The following is a 24,988-nucleotide window of genomic DNA, read 5'->3' on the forward strand; positions in this document are numbered from 1 at the left end:
TGATGAAACATATTTTACGCGCCTATACGTTTCTGGTAAGTCAGCATTTGTAGCGATTCAATGAAAATTGTTTTTTCTCCATACATACAACAGCTAGCTATACGATTACATATATCTTGTATAGCCATATTGCTAAAAGATGGCTGTGGTCAACGAAGGCAGGATATGATAATTCGTTATAAATATGCAGTAAATGAATGCATATGTGACATCTAAAATATCTTTTGTTGTCGAGATTTTCTTAATCAAATCTTGCCGTACCATTTGCACCAAAATACGTGTCTAAAATCTCAATATTCATAATCCCTAATAAATGGTCGGCCTTTGAATCATACATACAACGCATTGATCAGTATATTAGGAATGATACCTCGAAATACGTCTGTATTCTTCGATAAAGAGAACTGTGCTTATTAGCACAACATATTCTAGCGTATTGAAATATTTCCTCACAAATAAACCCCAGGAGATTTCCGAACAAAAAATATGCAAAACGTTAAAACGTCCATAATAATTGTCCTAATGGATGGGAAAAGATGACACGAATAGCTTCTAATATCTTTATGAGTCAAGCGTTACCGTAAGATACCTTGTAGTTTCTCGCACAGGGATTTGACATCTATTCGCAGTCATCCGTCCCATAACCACGACGTAGTTGGATACACAGGGGACTGGGAATTGAATTGTTACTGTTTTATATTTATTTGGACCTACCAGAGAGTGACCATAGACCCTTTTTAGACGTTTTAAGGGTCTAGTTTATAAAAACGTCGTTAAGAGAAGACTAAAACAGCTCGCAGGATGTTTAAAAAAATAACCCAACGAACCATTCGGCTCTTAAACATCCATCCTCGATAATCAAAGGGTTTCTACCATTTTCAGTAAATATAGCGACAGTGATTGAGTATCAAACATATTATACATCATTTAAAGTATGATTTTTACCGATTTTTGATTGGAGAAGCTTAAAGCCACTAAAAGGGTCTACGGACACTTTGTTGGGTTCATATATTTATATATTGACTGTGACGAATTCGTAATTAGTATGTGACAGGCCCCTGTGTTAAAACGATATTATAATGTAAACCAATATGACCGACTAATAACACACTTGTACCAGATCAACCTCAAATCGTTGTTGCGTGACAAAACAACAATATACGTTCCTTCCCGCTCTAGTGACTCTGATCGAGATCCTGTGATGTTTATTGTATGTAAATGATAATGAAATGAAATACGACCTCTCTTTACTCTGTAGTGATATACGGGGCCCATTATAACAAGATACATGTAGTCTTGGCTTTCTTTACCCAGCGACATGCCGTTTGATGTTGATATTGATTTTTATGGTTCAGTGATATCCTCCATAAATCCACTATTGACAGACAAACTGGGACAATATCTAAAGCAGCTAAAACTGTTACGTGTACTTTATACAAAATCTACCGAGCGGAAAATTTATTCATAATTCTTTTTGGCGGAACAAATAAAAACCAGTTCTTCCCGCTTTTCATATAAAGCATGTCTGATTAAAGGGACTTCAGCTTGGCATTCACCTTGTACTGTGATTTGAAGGTATAGGACTTCAGCTTGGCAGTCAACTTATATTATTAACTGTGATTTGAAGGTATATGTGCCATATAACTGGACGAAAAAAATTCCTTGTTATTTTTTTTCTTCAGAAATCCATTGCACATCGTAAGTTTTGATAGATTAAGCTGTGGAAATAATTCAAAGGCATGAACAAATACATACATAAAGTATGTATAATGCTTTATAAACATTTGCAAGAAGAAAAGAAAAAAATAACAAACAAAAAACCCGCTGTAATAGTTTGTTGACGTCAATATAATAAATTTTTGGCAGTACTGCCAAAATTCACGTTTGAGCTTTTATTTAACTTTGTAAAATTAAAAACCTTTGCATTGTAAGTATTGTCATTCTCAAAATCTTTATAACTTTTGGCGGTGAATAAATTCGTGAGAATGAAAATTATGGCACGTATGAATTGGTTTGGTAAAATAAGAGTCATTTTGAATTTATAAATGACAAACTAAAAACTTTATAAACTAACGTTAGTTTGTTTACATTACATGTAATATTCTGAGATTTATTGATTTGTCCCTTATCATGTTAAATAAATGACTAAACGAAGTAAATAACAAGAACTCTTTCGTTAAACTTCTCCAAATGATCTAGTTCTACCGGAGTTATGTCCCCTTTTATAACGCGGAAACTATGATAACAAGCTAAGCTTTAAGCTTGCGTATATAGACGATTTACAGGTCATCTTATCCTGACCTACATCATACATGTAATCATGATATTCCCATCCGGCCGTGTGCCAACTTTTCTTTCAGAAGACTTCTTCTCAATAACCGAAAGGCCCATGGAATTGTTGGCCTGTAGCAGGCTGGGATGAAGGGCTACAAAGTTTGTTCAAATAAATGATCTTGACCTTCATTTAAGGTCACAGGGGTCAAATAGGCTAAAATCTTAAATTTTGTCAATAACTAAAAGGTGTACAGAACTGATATTTAGCTTGTGGGATGCTGGGAACCGAGTTTGTTCAAACACTTCAACTGATACAGAACCGTTTCCATAGAAACAGAGGCCATATGATCCTGAATAAGAAATTATTTCTGTGGATAATAATTAAGACTGTTTGCCAAATTAATGTTACACATGGCCATGTTATGTTCTAAGAGGTTGTATTTCCATCACTTTGATGGGTAAATACACAAAGTTTGAAGTTTGTGTCCCTTATTATAAAGAACAATATAAGGTCTGGACAAGCTTTTTCTTAAATGGATGTCAAAGGTCAAAATTTAGGTCACAGTGTCCTGGATTTGAACACACTGCCTTGCCTAGGTGGACCCATATACAAAGCATGAAGTTTCAAAGTGCCTCAAATATTCAAATCAGAGGCCAGAGTTTTAGGTATGCGATACACTGCTCTGCCTAGGTGATCACACCAATGCATGGATGGACCTTCGGACACAACACAAATCAAATTTTTTCCCCTGGTTCAAGGTGGGGGACTACAAATCAGGAGCAGAATCTTTCAAGTAAATGAAAACACATGAAACAATAGCTGAGATATCCTTCCATAGCTATTGTGACTATAGCTCTTTAGTAATTTTCAAGTCTCTGTAGGCTTGGTCAGGATTTGTTTTTTACAAAGTCCAGGGATGGATATAGCAATTATAGTAATAGTAACCCAGGAGTATCGAGGAGATGTGCTTCCCTGAAAGTCTAGCACTATTTCACAAAAAGAGGAATAAAAGTCATTGCTAAATGCGTAAATATTGTTTACTGTCAATAGATAAGAAAGTCTTTTTCTGGTTTGTGATATTCGCTGTTTCATTTCAACATTTAGAAAAAAAACAAAAACTGAGGAAATGATGCTCTCAAAATTTATGACCACTATCACATTGGTATAAAATAAAGTTGCAAATACAGCACACAATACCTTTATGACATAAATCACAATACAACGTTTCAGTATTATATCTTTTATACATTCACTCATATAAATATTAAACAAATACAAACTTACAACATACAAGTTAGTGACATTAAACTCAGCAATGTTCATGATATTGTAGACTTTTATCACAATTAGAACTTTGTAAATTCGAGAAAAATTATCACATTTTCAAAAGTCCTTCAATCTTTCAATTTTCATTATGTAAATGTTCAATATTGTAAAAAAAATAATATCAGTCGATCGTGGATTCCTCATCTGAAACATTCTCTGTCTAAATCATTTTCCTGCTAATAAACACTGAATTCTATGCCTTGAGCAGCACAACTGGATCTATACAGAATGTCCTCGTGTTAAGTATCATCCGAGTGGTTCTGTCTCCCTCATCATCCAGTCAAGGGCTGCCTGTTTACCCTGCCTCCGTAGCTCACTGCCTATTTCATCTCTAACTTTACTGTGGTAGTTGTTCAGCCAATCAATCTGTTGGAAATACCAATACATTATGTATACATGTACATATATAATAATGTTCTAGCATGTCATATGATAATATTATAAGACTTTGAAGACAATCTGAGCAAATCGAAGCTCCTTACCATATGAGAAACTAAAAATTCAGAGTTTAACATAATTATTATTCATATCCACTTCTTGTTTGATTTCTTTTTAGTAGATGAAGAGCTGATCTTTAATTGACTTTAACCAATAAGTACAAAAACTAGGATTGATTTTGAATTAAAGCTTTTCTAAACAACATATTTTTGAATGATTTAATGCAAAACTATGTCTTTCTTTAGTATTAGTATTTTAGATTCCAAAACGAAAACTGCATAGAAATTCCTCTCCCTATCTACTCCTGAACCTACATGTACATGTACCTCAGTCTCACTAGTCCTTATGAACTTACCTCAGTCTCACTGAGCAGTGATGGACAGATCATTTTTGTCTGAATAGGCACCAAGGTCAAAGGTTCGAAGGTCAGGAAGCCTTTCTCTTTAAAATTGTACTGAAAAGGCAAAAACAAGCCTTTTATCTCTTGAACTAAATCACATGATTATTACAAATGTGATCTTTGCATTGTTGGCCCTGCAGGTAGGGCGTTAGAATTGTACCTGCTGCCCCTATTGCATGATCGTAAAAGGCGACTAAATTTAGTATCATATCTTTTCTCTTCTTCCTACTGACTTTATCTTTCCTAATGCCTCCCTCCTCGTGGCATCGCCTCACTTTTGGCCTTGAGTTTGCGTTCGCCCCTGTGTGGTAAGGGCTCTGGTTCTGTCCCCTGGCCGAGACACCACCCCACACACACAAGTCTATAAAAGTGGTGAATATGTTTCTGACACTCCTCTTAGTAATTTCCTGCTCAGCATACAGGGAGTGGGACCGACTCGGTTCGCTCCGTGTTGTCAGTATAATGTGACCACCGGTTCGGGGTGTGATTGCTTGGTGTCTTCGGCGGCACTATACAAGAAGACACAACACACGAATATACCGCAGTTCTCCACAAACAAACACGCACCTCGCACAACATACACGCAACACTACGCATAACTTGGGAGGCCGTCCTTACATGAACCATAGCTGTTAATAGGACGCTAATAAATCAAACAAACAAACACAAAATCTTTGCATTGCATATAACAAAAAGAAATTAAGATGTATAAAAATAGGTAAATATATTTATTTATTCTGTCTGCTTTAAAATTTCGTATTGAAATGCATTGATGTATGGAAAAACAAAATGTTAAACACAAGTGAATCTCTAACGAATTTTAGGCATAGTACATTGTACACAACCTTGACATGAACTTAAATCTAAAATGGATTTGTTGTCATGTGTACAACTATAATAAGAATGAACCTTACCTTAGTTTCGGCCTTTTTAACCAAGACCAGATTTTCAATCCTGACACCAAACTGTCCATCTTCATAATATCCTGGCTCTGAAACAGATAGAGGCTAAACACTGATACAAATATTCAAATATTACTACTTTGTGGTATATAAATTTTTTATATTACAATTGGTCATCAAACTGAATCTGTGCAGCAAGCAAGAAATTTTTTAAAAGCCAACATAACTGAAATAAATGGCATAAATTGTATACTTATAATTAATTTTTGAGACGATTTAAATGAAAAATATGTTTCAGTAACACAGGTTTTTGCTACTTTATCATGTAATTATATTTTCAAAATGAATACAATCGATGTTAATATATTAATATGCAGCAAAATTAAACATCACTTGATGAATATTTAAACCTAACTATATGTGAAAGTAAGTTTTATACTTTACTAACAACATTTTAAAAGATGGATTTATATAAAGATTGAGAAAATATAGACCAATGAAACCCCATACCGTCTGAGAGAATCATTCCCTCCTCCAAAGCGACGTCTGTAAGGGACACTCGGGAGCTTATTCCACATGGACCTATAACATACATGTATAAAACAGAAGTTGTATTGGATTTTCATTTCAAATATTTCATTAAATCAAATAGATTTAAGATGATTTGAGCAACAAGCAAAGCCTACATAAGCCTACTTTATCAAGTCTTCATACTTCAGAGTTTTTATTATCATTTGGCTTCAGCCAACCAGCAAATACCTTAGATTGTTCTCTTGTTTGGAGTGTATATCCTGAGGGGATAATTTAAAGAAATGTTTCTAAATTCCAATGAAATTAAAAATACTAGTAATAATACATTTCTTCCTTATTCTCTTTAGAAAAACCTCATACATGTAGTTGGTCAAAAGAAATATTGTGAAATAAACAAACATCTATTTCTATTTTTGTGAACACCAACAAGCTCACAAGTGTGATAAAATACTGTAAATCAACTTTCTTTCACCATTTCTGTTCCAAAAAATCTTGGAGATTAAGTTTCGCAGATTTAACATTGAATACAGATATTTATGAATTAAATTATGCAAGAATTGTGTACCTTCATTGTGAAATGAACGAAAATAAATTATACACGAAAGAAAGTTGGTTTCCAGTAATCTGTTGAATAAAATCGAAAGATTTGTGACCTCTTCTACTCATTTGAAATGGATCATTGCATTCTTTTAATTCAACATCAAAATAGAAATAAGTAGCTACCTTCATGTACATTAAGGAAGGCCCCAACACCGTGCCCTGTACCATGCATATAATCCAGCCCACTTTCCCAGAGTGCTGTCCTCGCCAGTGTGTCCAAACTGTGTCCTGATGACAAAATTAATACATACTGTTTATACATGAAATTGTTTTCGGGGAGAAATGAAAGTTAAGAGTATGCAAGCTGTTGCTATTTTGTATTTGCATATTACAGAATTATCTGCCCTTACGTGTAGGTTTTGATTGTGATATCATGTGTTTGCAAGCTTTTCAGAGGAAATATATAACAAATGTGAATTTCACTCACAATTTCACTCACATCACAAAATAATGACATCACAATGGAAACCTACTCACAAGGGAGATAACTCGGTAATATACAAAGACAGAATAACTCAAATTTGTACAATAGCTTTATTTTGTTTTTCTGTTTTGTTATTCACGAATGTGTTAGATTTAGGAAATAGAGAAAAACCAAAATGACCAAAGACCTACGGTCAACTTCATTATGGTCAGTACCTGAAAACTGCCCCATATGGGTTAAAACTTGTAGCCCAGATGTGGAGGACTAGTAATAAAATACAGTAAAACACGCTTATAACAAATACGCTTATAACAAATTCATGGTTGTATAAAATATAGTAATTACCCTGTTAAGGTTATTATAAGATATCTACAATATATATATAACAAACTATCCTTATAGCGAAGATTTTGTTGGTCTCCAGGGCCGTTTTCGATTATACGGTTTGACTGGTTAGACCGGGATATTTAGTTGTTCGTTTATGAATTAAAGAAGGACCTGGTGATTTTATATTGTTTTCAGATGAGCCTTGACAAAGCCCTCACAGACCTGTATCAAAAACTACAGGTCCGTCAGGATTAATACTTGAAATAATGACTTTAACAAATAGTCGAACCTGTTGTTCCGAATAAACAAAAACGGCCCTGAGGTACGTATCGCTCACCTGGTTTTTTGTTAGTAATTATCACAAGACTCAGACAATTAGAAAAATAAGCAAAATTGACTCCCAAAGTTTAATTTTGAATCACAACCATACAATGATGCTATTGATACCATACAAATATGCTATCCAATACATAGGTTCAGAGACAAAGTAATTTATATGAAAATAGTAGCCTAATTGACCTTTTGACCTCGCATCTATTGCCGTCTAAGGCCCCGGGGGTCAGCCCTATCATTTGTACAATTTCAAATCCCAACCCTATAAGGATGCTACCATTGCATTATAAGTGCTCTTCCATTCTTAGTTGCAGAGAAGAAGTCGTTTATATGGAAATAGCTAAATTGACCCCTTTTGACCCCCTTCAGGCCCCCGGGGGGTCAGCCCCATCATTTGCAAAATTTTGAATTCAAACCCTATAAGGATGTAACCATTGCATTATGAGCGTAATCCCATGTTAAGTTGCAGAGAAAAAGTTATTTATATGGAAATTGACCACTTTTGACCCCGCCCCTCAGGCCCCCGGGGGGTCAGCCCTATCATTTGCACAATTTTGAATTCCCACACTATAAGGATACTACCATTGTATTATGGGTGCTATAACGTGCTTAGTTTCAGAGAGTAAGTCATTTATATGGAAATAGCCAAATTGGCCCCTTTTGACCCCGCCCCTCAGGCCCCCTGGAGGTCAGCCCCATCATTTGTACAATTTTGAATCCCCACCCTATAAGGATGCTACCATTGCATTATGGGTGCTATCCCATGCTTGGTTTCAGAGAAGAAGTCGTTTATATGGAAATAGCCAAATTGAACCCTTTTGACCCCGCCCCTCAGGCCCCCGGGGGTCAGCCACATCATTTGTACAATTTTGAATCCCCAACCTATAAAGATACTACCATTGCATTGTGAGTGCTATCTCATGCTTAGTTTCAGAGAAGAAGTCGTTTATATGGAAATAGCCAAATTGACCCCATTTGACCCCGCCCCTCAGGCCCCCGGGGGGTCAGCCCCATCATTTGTACAATTTTGAATCCCCACCCTATAAGGATGCTACCATTGCATTATGGGTGCTATCCCATGCTTGGTTTCAGAGAAGAAGTCGTTTATATGGAAATAGCCGAATTGACCCCTTTTGACCCCGCCCCTCAGGCCCCCGGGGGGTCAGCCCCATCATTTGTACAATTTTGAATCCCCACCCTATAACGATGCTACCATTGCATTATGAGTGCTATCCCATGCTTAGTTTCAGAGAAGAAGTCGTTTATATGGAAATAGCCAAATTGACCCCATTTGCCCCCGCCCCTCAGGCCCCCGGGGGGTCAGCCCCATCATTTGTACAATTTTGAATCCCCACCCTATAAGGATGCTACCATTGCATTATGGGTGCTATTTATTCCCATGCTTGGTTTCAGAGAAGAAGTCGTTTTTATGGAAATAGCCAAATTGACCCCATTTGACCCCGCCCCTCAGGCCTCCGGGGGGTCAGCCCCAGCATTTGTACAGTTTTTGAATCCCCATCCTATAAGGATGCTACCATTGCATTATGGGTGCTATCCCATGCTTGGTTTCAGAGAAGAAGTCGTTTATATGGAAATAGCCAAATTGACCCCTTTTGGCCCCGCCCCTCAGGCCCCTGGGGGGTCAGCCCCATCATTTGTACAATTTTCAGTTAGTAGCCCATAAGGATGCTACCAGCCAAATTTTGTTGAAATCCGACCAGCGGTTATGGAGAAGAAGTCGATTGTTGACGGACGGACGGACGGACGACGGACGACGGACGACGGACGCCGGACGCCACGGTATGGCATAAGCTCACCTTGGTCCTTCGGACCAGGTGAGCTAAAAAAACGGCCCTGAGGTACGTTATAACCGTGTTTTACTGTAGGTTGAAACATCTTTAGCTTCTCACGGCCCTTTAAGTTCAATAAAATATCTTTTTTACCAAAGTGGTCCTTTGATCTCTAGTTTAATGTCCATATGTAAATACCTTTAGGCTTGTATGTTATTTCATAAATTAGAAGTTTCAAGATGTTGAGATTTTAAAACATTTTTCCTTTCAAACAAAAATAAAAAATACAGTCTTAGTAATGACAAAATCTTCTGATGGTTTCATGACAGGGGTCATAGCACAACTTTTTACAATTATACGCCTTGATTTATAACAAGGAAAAAATTAACAAAAAATTACCTTTGACTCCGTTGGGGAAGACAACATTGGCCAAGTTTATATGTCCCTTTAACACTCGGGTAAAACATTCCTAAATTGAAAACATAGAAAACACAATTAATATAACCGTTAGGATTTCACTATTTGTACTTGATTTAACTCTTATTATTTCCTTTGTACTATCAAATATTCCTAGTCAGGTGTTTTTTGTGTATAATTGATTACCCTTTTCACCCCTGAAAATTAACAATGGACTATTCCAATAAATTGAATTAGAAGAATCCAAATGTGTCTTTAGGGGTGAAGGAGTAACAAATACATTATGCACCAAGATAATAATTTTGCAAATTATCTAATTAAGAATATAAACACAGCTGTAAGACTTTTTACACATGTCCTGCAACACAGTATTTAACATCACAAAGGGTTTTAACAATAGACTTGGTTTGTAATTGGAAATCTTGACAGTAAAATAAAAAGTCCAGAAATGAAAATAAATAATCCTCACTTTTTGGAAATCTGACGGTGTACCAAAGTGGATAGTTCTAGTCACATCTGTGGTTCCATCTCTGAAAACAAATATACACAAAATCTTTTCATGATTTATCTTAGAAATCACTGAAAGCCCTCATGGCCAAAGAGACAAACTGGTTACGGTGTCGGACATTCTATAACTTGCTCTCAATCTACACCTTAGTCTAAATGGAGCAGTGGCCAATTAACTTATTGTACCCCTAAGACTGTACACATTGGTTTGTGAATTTCTTCAATAAACTAGATATTTATTCCATAAAACAACTAAACAAATGTATATTTTTAACCAACTTTCTTTCGCAGCTACTAAATTTCGTCATTTCCGTTTCAACATTTTCGCAGATTTACAATTGTATGGAAATACATTTGAATTTAATTCATGGATATAAACTTTTGCAAACTTATTTGGATCGCAAAATTTAGGAAAATAAATCGTACGTGAAATAAAGTTGGTTTACAGTAAATTACAATGTTCCTTACTTGTACTGAGCTCCTGAGTCACATAGATACATTTCCTCTGTAGTCAGTACTCGGTCGGTTTCTGCCGTCGGTCTGTAACACAAAGTCCATCAACTCATATCTTACAGGAGACAATGGTAATATATATAGTGGCAGAATATTGTGGATTAATTTGTAAGATAAAAAATAATTTTCATTCTGGACTCAGATTTATATCCTTTTCCATAAAACGTTGGATTTTCGAGGTCCCAAAACAATGGGATAAAATACAATTTCCATCGATTAGCCCACTTTCCACTTATTATGACATCACAAAAATCACCTGAAATGATGACGTCATAGTCAGAGGATGATGGGACTAATCGAGGCACATTGTCCTTTACCCAAGCAGCCGTTTTGGTATTTAGAAAACCTGTGTTATTACCATAAAGCCAGATATTTTCGCAATGTCACAAGACATTTGCTCTGATCGTGAAAATTTAATCAGTGAAATATCTAAGCATTAAAATGCTTTCCATATATTGCAGATCAAAGGCATATGAACGACCATTGCATTACAGGAAAATAACATGAACCATGCTATGATCTGTACAGGAGACAAAGTTGTATGACTTACTTGTAATGTATAACTGCCCCATGCTCTCCTGTGCTTGAAATTGTTGTAAAACTCAAACTAACGTAGTCTTCTTGCCCCCTATAATAAAATTGATATTAATATCGCAATTATTACTTTCTGAAATAAGTTTGATATACCTCTAGGCAGGGATAGACTTATATTACATGCTAGAATAATGGTATCCTTTATACTACATTTCCCTATTTGTTCAAAATTAAAAATTAATTCATTATCAATTTTGTTAATTAACAGGAGAAAACTTTTCAATATTTCATGTCTCCAAGATATATAATAAATCCAAGGTTTTAATAAATCATTAAACCTGTTTCATGAAATTAAATTACGAACTTTAATGAAAACATTTACTGAATATGAACTTAATATAAATAGATCTAATCTAAATTTAATTTTAATTGCAGACAAAACTGTACATCATTAAGTAAAGTTTGCTATTTCATGTATTGTTTGATTGTTACCGTTTAATTTCCTCTAGTTTATCAGCAGCCGACACCTCGGTGATGTTTCCTTTTGGAATCTATAATAAAAACATCAGTACTCATAATTAGACCACATTGTTAGCGTCACAGAAAGGACATAATTTTCTTCCATACTTGACAGTCAGTCGTTAGGGGAAAGATTAATAGAATCTTACATGGGTCTGTCAAGTGGACAGGGATATCTCAACCCGAGTGAAAGATTTTGGCTGGTCAACCCAAGGCTTGCCGAGGGTTGGCAGCCAATATCTTTCACAAGGATTGAGATATCCCTGTCCATTTGATAGACCCATGTTTGATTCTTTTTCTCACAAACTTTAGTTTTTAGAAACATTTCCAAAGGAATGTCACAGTGCGTCAAAACTAATGAGGTCGCCGACAATAGGCATGTTGTGATGGCGGCACTTCATTGTCTAGCACGTGTGAACTGTCTTTTCCCTACCCCGGTAAAAGACAGTTATCTTTTCTCTAGCAACCGCGGGATAACCTTGTCAAGTATGGGAGATAACTCTGTCTTTCTCAGGGGTAAGGAAAAAAGACAGCTCACACACACTTGAAAATGACTTTATCTATACATATGGAGATTACTCTTGTCATTATCATTTCTAAAATTTTATTTACAGTATGGGAGAAAAAATAATCAAACATTGGTATGTCAAGTGTACAGGAATATCTCAACCCTTGTGACAGATTTTAGCCGTCAACCCTAGGCAAGCCTCCGGTTGACTATGGCAAAAAACTTTCACTCGGGTTGAGATATTCCTGTACACTCGACAGACCCACGTAAGATTCTATCAATAAAAATCACTATGTATTAAAGTTGTCATGGTTTACATCTCTCCAATAGAAACTGAGACTCCTTTTTCAGCTGTGATCCAACGCACATGATAATTTGACATATCTACATTGGCAATGGCTAAATAAAGAGAGTATTGCATGTGATCATTTTGAGATAGCTAAAATAGGCTATACCTGATGCCAAATTTATTTGCTTATTACATTATAGGATAGATTGAACACCATAGGTATTTTGTTTTTTTTTGTTTTGTTTTTTTAATTTTCTTTGCTATTTGTTTCATGCTAAACATAATTTTGCTTCCACAGTGACTTAATATTTGCAATAAAAGGTGATAAAATTTAAGTTTTTTTCTGGTAAAATATGAAAAAAATAAGTAATCACAAACAAATATCTTTTAGTGCCCAGTGTATGTGGTTAAAACATAAAGTGGAAAGTAAAAAAAAAATATCATTATACAATAATTTACTCACCTCTCTTTCTAACCAGGAGAAGTACTCACAGAGTGTCACAGCATCTTTGATCTAGGAAACAGATATACAAATACAGTGAAATCTGTCTTAGCAACCACCTCTGTATAAAGACCACCTTCTTAATAAGACCACTTTTCCAGCGGCCAAAATGACCAATTTTAACACCATTCAACCTGTGTATAAAGACCACCTGGCTATAAGGACCATTTTCCCTCTGTTCCTACTACGCAAACGTATCAGTGATTCTAATGATGGGTTATATTTGCCTTTTTCTATTTCTTAAATATTACTTGTGATCAATTGATAAATTGCAGCTTTTCTGCATCTGGAAGCTCTTCCATTTGTAAGCTAGCTGGAAGATTCTTTTCTTAGGAGAGCTCATTAACTCATTCACCCCTGTAGACACATTTAGACTCTTCTAAATCAAAGACTAGACCAGTCCATTATGAAGTTTCAGGGATGAATGAATTAGACAAATAGAGCTGGTCAAAAACACTATTGATACATTTTGCAGTCAGACTTATGAAGTCGTGTGCATATAAGGGGAGATAATCCCAGCTTTAAGATTGTTAAGGAAAGCAAACGTGCATACTGTTCATTGATTTTCACTAATTGGTTGATTATAATTCACAATCTATCAAACATACTCACATGTGCTCTCTTCATTCCCTTAACTTCCACAAGATTTTTCACAGCTTTCATCTGAGCGATAGGTGACGGTAGGTTTACCCTTAAAGTCTAGGTAAAAAATAACAACGTATTGGGTACATGTAGTTAGCTCATTTTGTTACTGATAACTCATAACAATGCATCTGTATTATATATCCATTTCTCTTTTTTTTTATTTCCTTTTTTATTTTTAATAGATCAATAATTATTAAAATGGAATTGCAAATAACAATGTAATGTGATTGATTTTTCATTTGAATTCTTTCTCTTTCAATTTTATTTTTTCAAATTAATAAAAAAAAAAAAATTCTTACCTTTGGTATAGAACTAATGAGGGCATAGCTCGACTTTGAACTTATCTGTGTACAGAAAAAAAGAATTATATCCAATCAGTTATTGATTTCATTTCACCAGAATAGTATTAAAAGTATTCAGAATATGCAGTCTTATTTTAAGTTTCATGATACAAAGAATACTACATCGCTGATATTGCTCTGATAGAATTACAATGTTTCATTTTAGAGAAATTACAGAGCCATTTTTAGAATAGATATATATTACCATAAATAAACAAATTCTTTGATACATGTATTGCCTGTAATTAAGATCCACAACAAAACAATATCAATGGTAAATCATTTCTATAGATGTGTAACTTACCCATATTTTCCCTTCCACACGGTCTGGTAGACTAGACACAAACTTGCCAATGTCTTTGTAATCGTGAACTGTAACCTTGATATCGTTCGGAACACTCGAGCCATTCAGCTGTAGATGCTGTTTTACAGCCCCATCAACTTTATCCTCATTTATAAATAGACTGTAAGGAGGGACAAGCAGACAACATTCAGGGTTAAATTCCATTTCAATGATATAGTTCAATACATTAAGATTAATTCTAAATAATTTTCTTGAAATCGGTTTATACATAGGTCTACTATGCACTATAAAAATTTCACTGAAGTTTTAGGCAAGCTAGGGCCATTAGGAGTACTTAATGTTTAGCTTATGCAAAAAAAGTGTTTTTCTGTCGTAAGTAATTTAAAAAAATAAAATAAAATAAAAGAACATATACATATATCATTACAAAATATTCTACAGAAATTCTACTGTAAACATATTTATTTTAGCACAGCCAAATTTTAGCAAAAATGCAAAGGAAACTATAAATTAGGATTTATAAGTGCAGAATCTGATATGAATTAGCCTCATGCGGTGGTTCAATATTGAACTGGGAATAGCATAGATATTACATTAAGCGCTCTGTACATGAATTAGCATTTCAAAGAGAGGCCAAACAGCGCTAAAATAAAATAACTGCTAAAATATTAGTATGATACTGATATAAATACTACCGATTTGTCCGTATGTAAGTGTGGATCCATCAGATCCTGTATATAATAGCATATACTTACTTAACACTGTCTTGTGTGAGGACAGCATAGGAAAAGAAGACAGGGTTGTACTCAATGTCAGACCCTCTTAGGTTAAATAGATCTAAAAGGTAAAATCATGCCTACTTAAAATAAACATTTTAATATAAGGTATACTGAGGTTAAGAGTATTCATAATTATTACAGTAAAAAACATTTATATTCAACAAACTTACAAAGAAAATCATTAAAATAAGAAGAGCTTACAGCTCCTGAGCAACAAAGAATTCATGGTAATAACACAATAATTTTCAAACCTTGACAGGATTCCTATAATACCTTATTCGGCCCAAAAAGTGCCCATGTCCCTGTAAGCGCCCCTCCCCCTTTTATAGGCCTTAATTTCAATCGTCCACGCATAAATACAGACCAATACTTCACAAAACTTTCTAGATTTGCAATAATTATGTCTTATTAGCACCTTTTCATTATTTCAATTTTTTAAACGCCCTGGGCACGTATTGGGTCGTATATCTGTAATATGTGTATAACGAGCTATGCTTACAACAAAAATGCAATCATTGGTCCCCATAGGTATAAGAAACTGAATGAACTGTCTGACAAGCCTTGTATGGCTGATGTTACAGGATTACAACCTCTTTTCTACCACCAATACTGATAAGATATAAGACTGTACTCACATGCCACCTCATCCAGAGCTGTCACAACCAAGGCTCCACATTTTTCCTTACTCATTTTCCCTCGGATAGCAGTCACTTTGTCTTCCCATTTCCTTCCTGGAAAATCCAACAGTTTACATGACATGTATATAAAGGTGGATTCTTACTTAAGAAACTGTAAAAATCAATATGAAAAAATCATTATTGGTTTATGAGAATGCCTGGCCTAATACTATCTTAACTTTGAACTTTGACCCGTGTTTGACCTCTAACTGACATAAATATGCACACTATGAAGCTAGCCCCTTACATGAAATTCATCTCTTATTAACCTATAGATGTAGCCGACCCTGACCTCTAACTGACCTTGACAAGCTGACCTATGACCTCTTACCTGTGTAGTTGTCCTGGAGGATAAGAAGTGAGTTGGTGGGAGGGTCGGGTTGATCGTCCCACACCAAATCCACCAAGTTCTGTGTGATAGGCACCATACTACGGCCTGTACTCTTAAGGTATTTACACATCGGCTTCCAGGCATCTGTTCAACATCAAAACTAGCCTGCTTATTACAGAGTTATCTCCCTATTACACAGACAAAATAGGTGTATTACAGAGTTATTTTCCCATTACACTGACAAAATTCGTGTAATTCAGAGTTATCTCCCTATTACACAGACAAAATTTGTGTATTACAGAGTTATTTTCCCATTACACTGACAAAATTCGTGTAATTCAGAGTTATCTCCCCATTACACAGAAAAAAATTGTGTAATTCAGAGTTATCTCCCTATTACACAGACAAAATTTGTGTATTACAGAGTTATTTTCCCATTACACAGAAAAAATTCGTGTAATTCAGAGTTATCTCCCTATTACACAGACAAAATTCGTGTATTACAGAGTTATATCCCCATTACACTGACAAAATTCGTGTAATACAGAGTTATCTCCCCATTACACAGAAAAAAATTGTATACAAAATTATTACACAAAGTAAGCCATTTTTCAATTGAAATCAAAGAGAGAAATCTTTACCATTTTCATAGTTTCAGTCTGTGTTTTATTCAATGTAAAGTGAAATTGAGGCCTCAAAAAAGGGGGAGGGACACCTTTAGGGACACGGGGGTGGGGTGTGTGGCTTATTGGGTCAAATAAAGTATAATTATAAACATACTTAATAATACTGATCAAATGTTCTCTACACGTAATTGTTATATGCTCTGTTGCCACAAATTTGGAACCAACCAAATTGAAAATTAATTTTTTTATTAAAAGCACAACAACACAAAAATGTACAAATAAACTTTCATCATCCAATATCTAAAATTATGAATTGATACCCTGCTTACCTAACGACATGAGATAGGGATCCACTCCAACCTTTCCTCCAACTGGTAGCTCCTACAGCGAAAAACAGCAGAAAAATGTCATGAACATGTTCTTTTTTATAAACACTTCTAAACAGTGAAAATACTGAATATTATGGCATGTATATTGCAAGGTAGCTGAATGATACTAAAATAATATAATATTAAGATAATAATAAAAAAACTTAGTTACCATATGAATGAAGAAGACAATAAATTTATTAAAATATTAATACAGCAAAACCTGCCTTAGCTACCACCTCTGTATAAAGACCACTTGCTTAACTAGACCATTTTTTCCAGGATCCCAAATGATAAAATTCAATGCAAGCCAACCTGGCTATAAAGACCACCTGGCTACATGTATATATAAAGACCAGACATCGCAAAAGTTGGAAAAAATGGTCGGACATTCAGAACGGCAAGGACTGTGAGTAACCCGGACCGAACAAGATTTTGCCGCACAAAACATTAGAGTGAATTTTTTAAGTAAAGATAACTTCCTGCTATTAGTATCCAAGCAGCTATTTTCATGATTATCTTATGCAGTTTACTTCAGAGATGCCATTTTTACCGACTTCAGGTACTCAATAATTGCCGGACCGGATTATATATAATAGGCGGTCAAAGTCAAATTTTGCCGGACATGTCTGTTGGACCGGCAAATTTCGCGATGTCTGATTAAGACTATTTTCTGCTATACCTTGGGTGGTCTTTATAGACAGGTTTGACTGTTATTAATATTCTACATTTGCTCCACCACTGACAAATAGTATTTTGTCTCAATGAAAAACCAGGAACAGAAAAATTAAGTTTATATTCTACATTTGCTCCACCACTGACAAATAGTAAATTTTTTTCTCAATGAAAAACCAGGAACAGAAAAATTAAGTATTTTCCTTTAGTTACTTACATTACCACCATTAAAAAGTTTGAGATTCTTAAAACTAACTTGTTGACATGTTTAATTCTGTGGCACTATGTCCTATATAGAATGAAGTACTGATTGCACATGCACAAAAAGCAAACAAAATTATTTTATATTCTTTTTCCTGTTAGACATATATATCAACATGATTAAACACCAATTATTGTTCAAATGATGTGTATCATTTATGCTCTGTCTGCGGTGGAGCATCTTTAAGTGAGAATACAACAGTAATATATTGAACTTACCTTCGCCAGCCATTCAGCTTGAGATGGGGTGGTCGCCAAACCTGTCTCAGTAGAGAAAAGGAAATCAATAATTAACACAGTCCCGGCAGGTTTATAATATAATAAAATGACTTGTAGATCTGCCGGTAGGTTTTAAAAACAAGATTTTTCCTGTGTTCCTGTTAAGGATGCTTGTCTCTGAGGTTTCACTTCAGCTGAATTAATAAAGTCTTGTTTGGACCTGGGTTGAAGTGATTTTGAAATTTTCACATAAGAATTGTCAACATTTGTAGCAATGCTATTTGAAAATGAGTCAAAAATTATTTCTAACTTGTAATGCTTTCCTATGGATATTTTAAGTTTAGGAATATTCATGAAACTGGGCCTTGCTTGTCATCAATATAAATATTTCGTTACGATAATTGATATAGTTTCCAAACTGACCCATCTTCATCAATGTCCAGTTGGAGTCCATTTGTTTCTCCGCCTGTAAAAAGTAACGTCCATCTGTCCACATAGCTGCCTTGGTTTCCGTGACAACAGCAGTACCTGGAGATCAAAACAAATAGACATTTTTTTATTGTATTCATTCAAGTGTATTCTATCAAGGCATATTACAGAGTTATCTGTCCTTCTGGGTACATTTGTACATGTAGCTATAGGTCTACAATGCGACATCAATATTTTGTGTCCAACAATTTTTTTTTATTACTCAGAAAAGATGATGGTCACAAAAACATGATGTAACAATCAAAATTTTCTCTCAAAGGCAGAGATAACTCTGTACTGCGCAAAAGCAGAATAAAGGACTTGCCAGGGAAAATTTAAATTAAGGAAGCTGTCTTAGCATTTTTCTGATAAAAATATACCTGATGATCCAGAGAAGCCAGAAACATACATTCTTCTGCAGTCACAAGGGGCGATATATTCACTCTGCAACAGCAATGATCACTTAGAAATGATACAATAAAAGTAATACAAAATTTGACATAAGAAGGAAATATTTGCTACATCCTATAATAATATAGGGAAGTCTTGTGGCTGTTATAAGAATAAAAAAAATCATGGTAAAATTAAATAAAACTCGCAATCATCAATCAGATTTGGTGCAATTTACTAAATGATTGACGTCTGACTTATAAAGGAATTGTTGCTATGTCAATCCTATTTATTGATGGCCTTTGTTGATAGTTATTGCATTTTAATTTTAGACTTTAGTATATCTTGTTTATAAATGTACAATATTTTCTATTTGACTTAAAAATCTAACTGTACCTGATGTGCGTCCCCAGATGGAATGATGTAAGCCTGAACAGGCTCTGGTAGAGACTTCATTGCATTCCGCAAACGAGCCAAAATAGCTGTAGTATTTTTAGCTGCCATGGTGATTGGACTAAATGAATGGACCTGATTTACTTTGGGCGCCTCTCACAGACACTGAAAAATAAAATTGTTTTTTGTTTGTTCAATTTTATTGTTAGATAATATGGTATAAATTATTAAATACTGAATAACCTGTCAGTCAGTGTTATATGAAAAACTAATCATTTCCAAAGCAACAAATAAATTATATACCAATGAAATGATTGTCTAAACTGTGAACTTGCTAAATTTGGTAACCATATAATACTTATATCATATGACAATGTGTAACACTCCTGCAGAGAGGAAAAATGTAGTGGTTAATAAAACTGATGTTCAAACCCGGAACAAACACTAGCCTAATACGGGGGTTTTGAGACCCCTTAACGACGCGGGTAAAGTACTATTTATCGTCGATTAGTGCCACCTTCCGCTGATTATGACGTCACAAAATTCATGTCAAATGAAGACGTCATAATCACCGGAAGGTGGTACACTAATCGACAGTAAATAGGACTTTACTCGTGTCGTTTTGAGATCTTGAAACCCCCGTTTTGCTCTTACTGACTGAGCTACAATTCGTACATGGTCACTAATGATCGAACCAGTCTGATACAGGGGTTTCGAGATCCCAAAACAGCTTGGGTGAAGTACAATGTACCGTCAATTAGTCCCACTTTCTTGTGATTATGTGTCATCTGTTGGCGTGAATAACTGAATTTTGTGACGTCATACTCACCGGAAGGTGAAAATAATCGACGATAAATTGTACTTTACCCACATTGTTTTGGGACCTCATAACCCTCGTAACCTACACACTATACATGTACATCACTATGTAGACTAAAGCTGGGAAGGGAAATGTCAATGCCAATGGTTTGTACAGACTGTACTTTGATTTCCTCATAGATTTATTGTAAACTATTTGAGGCCGTTTTAAGGGTATCAAAGGGGCATGAGAAGAGTATTACTATTAATTATAGACTAAATTTATACAGCAGTAACCCTTTTATTAGTGCAAGTGCTGTTATACAAGTTTTACTTTCGGTTTTGCATTACGTGCAGTGGCATGGCATCATCGACATGAAGCCGTGTACATCTAATTGTATCTATTGTATACCTTTTATGTCAGTGTTTAACTGTGTTATGGTTTATCTTTGATTTAAGTTAAAAGAAGATGGTTTTGGTTTTTAAAACAAGCATATATACCCAACTTTAATCAGTCGCCGGCCGTCGATGCAGCTTGTCGGCACGTTTTTTCATAACGGATCGACGTTTGTTAGACGCTTGTAACTTGAGAAAATCATTCGGAGTTACGTCCCTTCGACTGGAGTATTTGCAAGTTGGGCGTAACGTGTGGGAATATATCTAGCTACAAAATGCCTCTAAAACGCATCCCAAATGTCCTCTCACCGAACCTATTACACGTGATAGCATCTATGGGACATGGGGATGAAATAGGTTTGTAGAACCATAACTGTCATTTCGAGTAATTCATTGTATTGGAGATCTAATGTTGGGCTAATAATCAGCTGATGTATTATATTGTACATTGCAACTGAGTTATGTACATGTACATGGCTCTTTTGATGTACAGACAAAGGGCTAAAAAACCTGTTCTGTTCTGTTGCCTGCAGTTTTACTATGAAATAGTCCAGGGGTGGATATAACGTCAGTGATAGTAACCCATAGATTTTCAGCGATGATTATAATTTAACACATGCATATCACATTTTCAACCCAATACGCACACCTTCATTTTTGTTATTAAATCAAATACGGTATACAGGTATGCATGCACTTACAATTAATTTGCTTTGAAATTCCTGCATGATTGAATACCAATATACATGTATGTTATTATATAACCTGTACATATTTTATTCATCATTTCAGTTCTGGCAGATGCTAATTTTCCAACAGCATCAGTTTGCAAGTCTGGACCTAAAGAAGTTCGAGCAGATGGTAAGTTCAACTTCACCAAGCTGGAAGATTTCTTGAAATTACAGTCATTCAGTAAAAAAAAACCTGCCTTAACGATTACTTCTATATAAAAACCACCTGTGTAATAAGATCACTTTAATAGAGTCCAAAATGACCAATTTCAAATGATTTGACCTGTGTATAAAGACCATTTTTCCATTGGTTGGTCTTTATAGACAGGTTTGACTATAATTTAAGTGAAATTATAGAAAGATTGCTAAGCTTATAATATGTATCTGATGTAGATTCTGTTCCTAACCTTTCCAGGTATTGATATCCCCACCCTGATGGATGCTATCCTACAATTATTGCCTTTGGATGCCTATGTGGAACGTCCTGTAAGCCCTTATCTATATACCAATTTTTGACGGATATGTAACATTTTAGACAATATCTGAACCTTCTTTACAGAAGGATAGACCTTTTCTATTTTCATTATACCTGCTGACATTTCTATCTTGTTTATAGCTTTTTTAAAAAGAATGATCACTTATGATCTCTGCGCCATTGGACTATCTCATTGTAAAACTGAAGGCAGCTCAGGGAATCAAAACTGAACCAATCACAGGCAAGCAAACATTTCCCTTGAAGACTACAGAGAAAGCGACGCCCAAATTCAAAGTCATACAGTAAACCACAGTGAACTGTTGTATGGCTCATTTGATGTACATCAAAGGACTAAATTACCTGTTCTGTTCTGTTGCCTCCAGTTTTACTATGAGATAGTCCAAGATTATACAGATCGTATGTGATCAGAACCCCTGGAGTATCGAGGATGATATAATATATCAAGTAGTAAAACTTGCTTATTACATCTACCTCTTTATCAAAGCAACATCTGTCAACTGCACATCAATATTGATGACGTCATCGCCATTACACACCACATGAAGTTATGACATCACTGAATTGTTTTAATGAAACTTAGGTTCATAAACTAGCATGTGCAATCTGTTCTACCCTAGTGGTTGACAAAGTAATCTCTCATGGCTAAAACCAGTGACAAATCGGTGAAAGGTAGGAGAATCTGCAAACATATTCTTGTTTAAAAGTACTGCAATCTGACATTAAGACAATTTCTATTAGAGTTACTTCCCTTTGCTTCAGTCGGTACCCTCATGTGATATACAGGTACAATGTTTACGTTGTAGATAGCACTCATGGACCTGGTGCCCAGTGACAAACAGAGAGGATTACAGACGCCAGTCTGGGAGACGTACAAAACCATAGCTAACAAACATGAGGGCAAACAGGTGCTTCATTAAAAATATTGTACCATTATTGTCTTAATTAGCATATGATAATTAAGAAAACAAAATTATGTTTAAAGCCTGAAAAATCTTTAAATAAATATCTGAAGTCTAAAACTTTCTTAATGGTGTCTTTAGTCGTAAATCACAGATTTTAATTGGCATAAAAGTTGACTGTCAAAATTAAGTGAAAAACACCTTTTGACTTTTCTAGACCAAAGTATGATGTAAGGTACTGCAGCCAGATGGCATATTTTTTCTTAGTAGCAACAGAGATTACTTAGGGTTTATACATCAATAATGAAAGGTAAAATAAAAGTATTTTACTATTTTAAATTCTTTAGGTTGATGTACAGTTGGTTGAGCGATTTGCGTTTTACGAACGAGCTAAGAAAGCCTTTGCAGTAGTCCACACAGGGTGAGTTATGGTTGGCTAGGTGTTCATTGGTGCATGCCCTCTATCACGAGTGAAGTCATCCTCAATACTGCAGGGGCTGCTATCACTGACATTATATCCACCCCAGGTTTATTTCATAGTAAAACTGGAGGCAGTGTACATCAAAGGATCAAATTAATTGGCTCCTGAATTGCCTCCAGTTAATTTTTTTTTTAGTATACTATGAGATATTTCAGGGGTTGATATATAATATCAGTGATAGCAACCCCTGGAGAATCGAGGATGGAGTGAAGTGGGTCAAGATTTTGAAATGTTTAATCCCTAGGGGGTTTTATATACTAAATGAATATTGATACCATTGATACCTAGTATTCATGGAGACAAAGGAAACTTTTGTGAGGTAGTGAAACCTGACTTAGCGACCACCTCTGTATAAAAACACCCTGCTTAGTAAGACCACTGTTTGAGGGTCCATATTAAATTGAAAATTTACATATACAATTAAGCCGGTTTATAAAGACCATTTGGCTGTATTATTCAAAATTTATTTGCAAAAAAAAAAAGTTTCTATTCAGTAGCTAATTTCTTTTTTTGTTTTCATTTACAGAGAAACTGCCTTGTATGGAAATATCATTCTAAAGAAGGGAGTAATAGGCTAAGGACGTAGACCTAGTTAATACACAAGGAAATAGCAAACAACGACCAAAAAAACATTCTCAGGCTTTTGAGGACATGATGTAACATTCCATATCTGTGATTTATTCATTTTGTGAAAGCTTTTTGATTATGATATTAATATTATACATATCTCATTTAATTTTTAAAATCATGCATTTAATGTTATCATGATGTTAGAATTACATTTGTAGAGCCCCATTTATTTGTCATTTTATAATAAACCAGATCAATACAAATGAAATATGTTCATAATCAATAATTGATTTACAATACATTTACATTTGCTGGCACAGAGGCCTGTTGTATGAGATTGTCTTTATGTAATTAATAAATTACATGTACATTTAAAGTACAATAACATTGTTTATCCTATTGATTTCTGTGTAATATACGGTATATAGTTAAAGGTGCTGGGTGAAATGAGGGGATTTTAAAATTGTTTGACCAATATTTGTGTTCAAGGGCACAGGGACCTGGCACAAATTTCAGACCAATTACAGTATTCACATATATATGAATATACTATCATAATAATACATACATGTATGTATTTGTTGAAAATTTGTTCCAGTCCCTGTGTACAAGGGTAGTAGTAATGAATACAATGTAGCATGGTATACAATATAATAATTGCAATATATCGATTGGTATTTGGAACTTCATCTGTGGCATATTTTAATAAAATCTGTACTAACAGGACAGACATGGATTGTTGTAAATTTTTCATTCTTGAATACCATGTTTCCGGTATTTTCGCCAGGTTGATGTTTTCGTAATTTTGTGGGCCATTAATTGCCTTGGTCGCAAAATTGTGATCCATGAAACATTAAGTATCAGCTTAAATATATACACTTCTAACTGATCGCAAAATTTTGATTCACTGAAATTTAGTTTTATAGTTTTTGGTCCAAATAAAGAGAATTGCAAGGTTGGCGAAAATAACCAGCTAATACGATAAATCTGGAGATTCTCTGTCCG

General features: G+C 34.9%; 2 protein-coding genes across 2 annotated transcripts; one reads left to right on the top strand and one right to left on the bottom strand.

Moving 5' to 3' along the window:
• Nucleotides 1-3,294: 3,294 nt before the first annotated feature.
• Nucleotides 3,295-20,989, bottom strand: LOC138335477 (xaa-Pro aminopeptidase 1-like). The gene is made up of 23 exons (XM_069284584.1): nucleotides 20,912-20,989; nucleotides 19,616-19,777; nucleotides 19,210-19,273; nucleotides 18,785-18,889; nucleotides 18,362-18,402; nucleotides 17,168-17,219; nucleotides 16,213-16,356; nucleotides 15,840-15,935; nucleotides 15,181-15,262; nucleotides 14,426-14,585; nucleotides 14,080-14,124; nucleotides 13,748-13,834; nucleotides 13,097-13,147; nucleotides 11,810-11,868; nucleotides 11,334-11,411; nucleotides 10,739-10,810; nucleotides 10,233-10,293; nucleotides 9,746-9,815; nucleotides 6,596-6,700; nucleotides 5,852-5,923; nucleotides 5,354-5,430; nucleotides 4,395-4,493; nucleotides 3,295-3,967 (listed from the first exon to the last, which is right to left on the bottom strand). Exons 2-23 carry the CDS (start codon nucleotides 19,721-19,723, stop codon nucleotides 3,848-3,850), a joined length of 1,848 nt encoding a protein of 615 aa, XP_069140685.1. The 5' UTR covers nucleotides 19,724-19,777; nucleotides 20,912-20,989; the 3' UTR covers nucleotides 3,295-3,847.
• A 14-nt stretch (nucleotides 20,990-21,003) lies between these two features.
• On the top strand, nucleotides 21,004-24,709 carry LOC138335478 (fucose mutarotase-like). Its single transcript, XM_069284585.1, has 6 exons — nucleotides 21,004-21,163; nucleotides 21,599-21,667; nucleotides 21,953-22,023; nucleotides 22,837-22,938; nucleotides 23,280-23,353; nucleotides 23,940-24,709. Exons 1-6 carry the CDS (start codon nucleotides 21,082-21,084, stop codon nucleotides 23,989-23,991), a joined length of 450 nt encoding a protein of 149 aa, XP_069140686.1. The 5' UTR covers nucleotides 21,004-21,081; the 3' UTR covers nucleotides 23,992-24,709.
• Nucleotides 24,710-24,988: the final 279 nt, after the last annotated feature.

This window comes from Argopecten irradians, chromosome 11 (genome assembly GCF_041381155.1).
Source record: "Argopecten irradians isolate NY chromosome 11, Ai_NY, whole genome shotgun sequence".
Classification (NCBI taxonomy): Eukaryota; Metazoa; Mollusca; class Bivalvia; order Pectinida; family Pectinidae; genus Argopecten; species Argopecten irradians.